The sequence below is a fragment of the Lipotes vexillifer genome, unplaced genomic scaffold, assembly GCF_000442215.2.
Source record: "Lipotes vexillifer unplaced genomic scaffold, Lipotes_vexillifer_v1.1 scaffold1201, whole genome shotgun sequence".
Classification (NCBI taxonomy): domain Eukaryota; kingdom Metazoa; phylum Chordata; class Mammalia; order Artiodactyla; family Lipotidae; genus Lipotes; species Lipotes vexillifer.
In genome coordinates this window covers 1943021-1948951 of record NW_006783542.1, presented here as the reverse complement: position 1 = coordinate 1948951, position 5931 = coordinate 1943021, and the positions used below count along the sequence as shown (strand labels likewise).

The window sequence follows — 5931 nt, the reverse complement described above, 5'->3', positions numbered from 1 at the left end:
GGGGGGGGGGGGGTGTTAAGGGACAGGAGTCACTCCTGGGGCATACAGGCCTTCACGTGCTCCCAGCAGCCTGGATGGGGCAGAGTCCACCCCAGACAGGGCACAGCGGGGACCCCCGGCCCCCAGGCCAGGCTGCGGGGCTGTTGCAGGGCTCTGTCCTCTCTGAGGCCTGTGGCAGTGCCGCCCCCCGCCCCGCAGCTGTGTTTGCACCTCCAAAGATGTCCAGGCGTTTCTGAGTGGAAAGGGGCGAGGGGTGGGCAAGAGGCAAGGTGACTATCCGCCTACCCCAAACACACCTAAAGGGAGCTGAGAGACCCTCGGGGTCTTGCCTAATGCCCAACCACTACCCACCCCCCACCCCTCTTCCCCATTTCCTGGCCCCCAGCTTCCTTGCTCTCCGCCCAAGAGCTCAACCTCCGGCTTCTCAAACCTGGGAGGGAGGCGTGCTCACAGCCAGAGGGCTCAGACCCTAAGAGCCGAGGGCGCAGGCAGAGCAGTTTGCGGAGGGCTTTGCCCGCTTCCTCCTCCCCACGCCTGCGGTACCCTAGCTTCCTGTTCTCGATAACAATCAACAGCTTGCCCCAGAGTGGGTGGCCCTCTTTCCAATCCCCTCTTGCCCCCCTTTTGATCCCCAGGCCCCCGCCATCCACTAGTGGAAACACGGGTGGGGTTGAGGGCCAGTTAAGGCGGAGGTCACACCCCACAGGTCCACCCAAGCTCCTGTCCCCTCCTCCCATTCTGGGCACCAGAACCAAGTGCTCCCTCAGCTCTGGACCTCCTGAGCCCCAGAGGTCCATCCTGTTCTCCACCTGGAGGCCAGCCGTTCTCCAGTGGCCCCTCCTGCGTGCCCACCCCCGGGCCTGTTGTACATCAGTGCTTTTTTGCTGTCACCCTTTGATGGACGGCTGAATCAGAGAAGTGGGTGGAAGGGGAAAGATGGGATTGTGGGCGCCGGGAGCAGAGGGTGTGGGGACTGTTTCAGGGTGACAGGAGCCGAGCAGGGAGCCAACAGGAGGCCCGCTGGTGAGGCAGAGGTGGGCCACTGGGGTCTTGGACTTGGGCACCCCCCTCCCAGGCCCAGGCTTCAGGCACCCCAGCAGCAAAGAATACACAGGGGTCCCCTGGTGTGAGAGCCAGAGGCTGTCCGCTCTCCGTGGGTCTCTGAGTAGACGTCAGGGCTCTGGGAGGAGGCCTGGGGGGCCCTGGGGACGGGAAAAGCCCCGAGACCCTCCTACCCTCCAAGCTGTCTTCACTACCGACTCCCAGGGCAGCTGGCCCGGCTCAGGCCAGAGGTGGCTGGGCGCCGGGGTGTGGCTCAGGGCCTGGTTTGACCCTTCTGGCCCCTTGGGTAGCAAGAACTCCTGCCTCCCCTTGCCCCACCCAGTCTGTGCCCACTTCTGTTTGTGCCTGGCATGATTCCCACGGCTTGAAGGGGCGAGGGCTTCCAGGGCAAGGCTCCGAGGCAGAAGCAAAGAAGTGGAAATCAGTCTCCAGCCGAAGTCCGTGGGAGCCGGAGTACCCGGGCCTCTGCGGGGCAGCCTGGAGCTAGGCTCGGCTCGGCCCTGCCCCACGAGCTGGCGGAGGCTGGACGCGCCCAGGACCTGGAGGAGATGCCCTGGAGGAGGGGGCCGGGTGGTCAAGAACGGCCCAGCGCCTCGGCCATTCCCGGCGAGCAGGGCCGGGCCCGTGGCAAAGGTGCTGGGACAGGCCAGCGGCCCCCCCAGGGGCAGAGGCGGGAGGCCGCCGACCCCTGGTGGTGGCAGCAGGCAGCTGGGGCGTGCGTGGGTGGCAGTGAGGAGGGGCGGAGGGAGGAAGCTGGCTTCCTGAAGCCTGCTCAGCCCTCAAAGACAGACCAACAGACAGACAGACAGCTGGCGAGAGGCGCTGGGGGACACAGCTCTTCAGTACGTACCTGAGCGGGCCGGGGAGGAGCCCCGCGGGCCAGGGCCGTGCGAACCCGGGGAGACACGGGAGGGCGTCTGGGGGGGCATGAGCAGGAGGGTGCCCGGGGCCACGGCGCCCGGCTGGGGCGCGGGTGCTGACCCCCTGACGTCCCCGAGGGCCGGGCAGGGCCCCGAAGGGAGAGAAGAGGCGGACGAGGCCCTCCTGCCGCGAGAGCCTCTCTGCCCGCGCGGCCCCTGCGGGCGCGCTGACCCCAAAGCCCCTCCCAGACTCGGAAGCTGGGACTCTGGTCTGGAAGATGGGGACTGTCCCCCAGGGGAGGGCCCCCCACCACCTCTGCGCCCCCTCTTGTGCCCCCAGCTGTTGCCTCCCCATGTGCGCTGTCGCTCAAGGGCTTGGTGAGGCCATTTCCTGTGACGGTTACCGACCGAGGCGGGCTGGGGGGGGATGGGCAGAGGAGGAAGGAAACACCCCCAGCCTCTGTCCTTGGACAGAGACCCCAGGAGCCAGATGCCCCTGGGGCTGGAAGTGCCAGCAGCCCGTGCGCCCGGGGCCCTGGCTGGCTCCAGGGCTTCAGGAGGCCTCCACCTTCTCATCCAGAGGAGGCCCCCGTGCACCCAGAAGGGGTGTGTGTGAGCCTTTCTTCCATCCAGAACCGCTGTATTCCCCCCTCGCCCTCCCTGACCTGGCCTCCAGAGTAGGGCTGGGGCAGCACCCGGCCCCGCCCCGCCCCTCCCCCCATCCCTTCCTATCTTCACCCACAGTCTCTACCCTTCATCTTGCCCTTACTCTAAACACAGGCTGCCGCCTCCTGGGTGCCCCGGCAGAGATCCTGGCCTTCCCAGGGTGAAAACACCGCCACTTCCTGGGGAACGGAAGACACCCCAGTGAAAGCGGAGGTGCCAGAGAGCAGAAAGCCGGCCTGGGCCTGGGAGCCTCCTCTGGCTGACCCGGCAGCCCAGAGGTCAAAGGTCATGGCCCAGTGAGCCTCCCCTGGGCCCAGCCCCTGCCCCCCCACCCCCGCCGGAGCATGGTCCAGGCCCGCGGGGGGCACTCCAGAGCACAGCCGCCGGCCACCCCTTCCCCTGAGGGCAGCCATGACCCAGCTTCCACCTGACCAGGCGCCAGCCAAGAAGCACGTGCGCCTGCAGGAGAGGTGAGAACTTCCCCGGGAGGGGCTTCCCTCCTGCGGGACCCTCACCACCTCTCCAGGAAAAGGAGACCAGATGTGCTCATTTGCATGTCATTTGCATGCCTTTTACCTGTCTGGGGCAGAAGCTCTGCGTCAGCCTCACACCTGCGCCCCGAGCCCCAGGTCGGGTTGAGCACCCCTGGAGGGGGCCGGGGGCCTCCAGGCCTGGATGCGGGTCAGAGATTTAGGGGCCGGGCCGGGAACGGGAAGTGGGGGCACCAGCTCTGGCTGACAAGGGGTGGGGGTGCACAGGGCCCGGGGCCTCTGGGGCAAGGGGAGACAAGGAGCCGCCCCCCAGAGGTGCCCGTACCAATCATAACCGTCAGAGGCTGACCGTGCCTGGGCTCACGGGGCACTGGCTGTCTGTGCTGCAGGCGCGGCTCCAATGTGGCTCTGATGCTGGACGTGCGGTCCCTGGGGGCCGTGGAGCCCATCTGCTCGGTGCGCACGCCCCAGGAGGTCACCCTGCACTTTCTGCGCACAGCCGGGCGCCCCCTCACCCGCCGGGCCCTGCAGCACCAGCCACCCAGCTCCAAGCAGCTGGAAGAGGAATTCTTGGTAAGAACGTGGGGTTCCCTCCGCGTCACTGCCCTTCTGAATCAGGAGAGCCAGCTGGCACCACTCTACCCTGGCCTGCGGGCCTGTCCCCTTTGGGCCCCTGGGAGAGAGAACTCTGGGGTCTCCAGGAAGGAACCCTCCCAGGCTCCCTCCTCTGCCCTCCCCCACATCTAGACCTGCCTCCTGATGCCAGGAGGGAACAGCTGGGTGCCAGCTCTACTAGGAAAGGTGGAGGGAGAGGAGGCTGGAAGGGGGTTGGCTGTTCACTTGCTCCCTCCCCCCGCCAGAAGATCCCCTCAAACTTCGTCAGCCCTGAAGACCTGGATATCCCTGGCCATGCCTCCAAGGACCGATACAAGACCATCTTGCCAAGTAAGGACTGCGGCAGGGGCCTGGGGCTGGAGGCGTTCAGAAGGCAGAACGCAGCCTCAGCCAGGGGAGAGCTGCCACACGCAGGGGCTCTTCGTCCGGCAGAGGAATGCCCGCGCCCGGGCCTGGCCAGGGAAGGGGAGCGAGTAACCGCAACCAGGATGAGGCTAGGCCAGCACTGCTCAGTGTGACCCCAGGAAGCCGGTCTATGGCGTTCTTATCCCCATTCTACAAATGAGGAAACCAGGTCACAGAGAAGTTGTGTAACTTGCTGGAGGTCACACAGCCAGTCGCACCAAACCTCCTTCCTCCTTCCCACGTGGGAAAGGGCCCACACAGGTCTGCGGGGGGAGAGGCCCCGTCAGGATGGCTCCCCGAGAGGGGCCTGGGGGATCTCAGATGGACGCAGTGAGGAGGCTGCAGATGGGGGTCCCGGGGTCAGCACCTCCTGTCTTTCAGAGGCAGGCACAGGTCCCCTGAGCACGAGGCCTGGGGACACTCTGCCCTCCCGCTCCGCTCAGAGCGGCCTTGTCTGGCCAGGCCACCTCCAGGAACCCCCAGTCTGGAGGCCACAGCCCTCTGCCTGCCTGGGCCAGTCCAGGGGCTGTTAGCACTCACGGAAGGGGGACTGCCCTGCTCCTGGCCCCGAGGCACCCTCCGTCCAGACCAGCTGGCCCTGGGGAGCCTGTTTCTTCATCCGGCTTGGACTGGAGTTGGAGAAAGGCCCCCTCAGACAGAAGGCCAGGCTGACGCCCTGGGGGTGGAATGAAGTCTCAGTTCCAGTCCTGCCTCTCAGGAGACAATATCTCTTTTTCCGTTTGTATTGCTATGACCCTGTTCTGCGCCTCACTGATCTCCAAACTAGAATGTCGTTCAGTAAAGGCCCTCTCCTCGCTTGTCCACCCTGCCCAGCACCAGCCAGGGAAGCTTCCCAGTTACTTCTTTGACCACGGCCCACTGCTGGTCAGGAACATTCTGTGGCTCCCTTCTGCGTGCATATGAAAGAATGCTATAGGTATCGGCCACCTGCTATTCGCAGGTACCGTGACAAGCACAGGACTCCTCTCTCTGGCCCTGCGTGAGTTTGCTTCGCTGGTCACCTTCTGACCTGTGGCCTCTGCTGATTTTTACTTCCTAGACCCCCAGAGCCGCGTCTGTCTGGGCCGGGCCCAGAGCCAGGAGGACGGAGATTACATCAACGCCAACTACATCCGGGTGAGTCGCCGGCGGGGAAGGGGGGCTGTGTCCAGAGAACCCCCAGGACACCGCCTAGCACGGCTGGTGGTTGGGGCCCCTGGTGTCCCAGCTCCGACCCACGGTTGCCACAGCCCTTCCGAGCCAAGCTGGCGCAAACAGGCCAGGACGCCAGGCGGGAGCACAGAGCAGACGTCAGACGCCGGAAGGAAGACCCCGGTCTCCTTGGCGCACCCCGTCCCGCCGCCCCTGCCAGCCTCACAGTGTGGAGGGCGGCTCGGGCCAGGCCCAGCCTGCGGCTCCCAGGTCTGCACGGAAGGTGCAGCGCCAGCTGGGGGCGCTCGGCAGGCTCCCTCCCCTCTGGCCTTCGCTGCTCCAGGCAGCCCCTCCTTCGTGGAGACGGCTTCTGTCAAGGAGGCGGGGAGGCCAGCTGGGCTCCATCCCCAGCGTCAGCCCGCTGGGGTGGGAGGCGGCAGGTGGAGACTGCGCCCTCTAGCGGCTCAGAGTGGGTGGGACCGCGGCCTGGCGCCCCGGTGAACAGCCGGCAGCCGGGGCCGCCCGGTGGGGTAAACGCGGCCCGGTGATGGGGAGTCTGGGGAGTCTGGACTTCACCGTCCCCTGAGGAGCAAGAAGCTGAGGATCCTGAAAGGGAGAGAAAAGGCTGGCAGGAGTGTGCTACGCCTCGCTGCTAAATGCACAAAGTAGCATGTAGGGAA

General features: G+C 66.1%; 1 protein-coding gene across 1 annotated transcript in view; it reads left to right on the top strand.

Annotated features, from left to right (window-relative positions):
- The first annotated feature begins 1724 nt into the window (after window positions 1-1724).
- PTPN7 (protein tyrosine phosphatase non-receptor type 7) overlaps window positions 1725-5931 on the top strand; it is a 10396-nt gene continuing 6189 nt past the window's right edge. Inside the window, 6 exon segments of the mRNA XM_007456153.1 lie at window positions 1725-1904; window positions 2867-2980; window positions 2982-3058; window positions 3469-3652; window positions 3940-4024; window positions 5160-5236. Of these exon segments, the coding sequence (XP_007456215.1) occupies window positions 2933-2980; window positions 2982-3058; window positions 3469-3652; window positions 3940-4024; window positions 5160-5236 (471 nt within the window). The 5' untranslated portion in view covers window positions 1725-1904; window positions 2867-2932.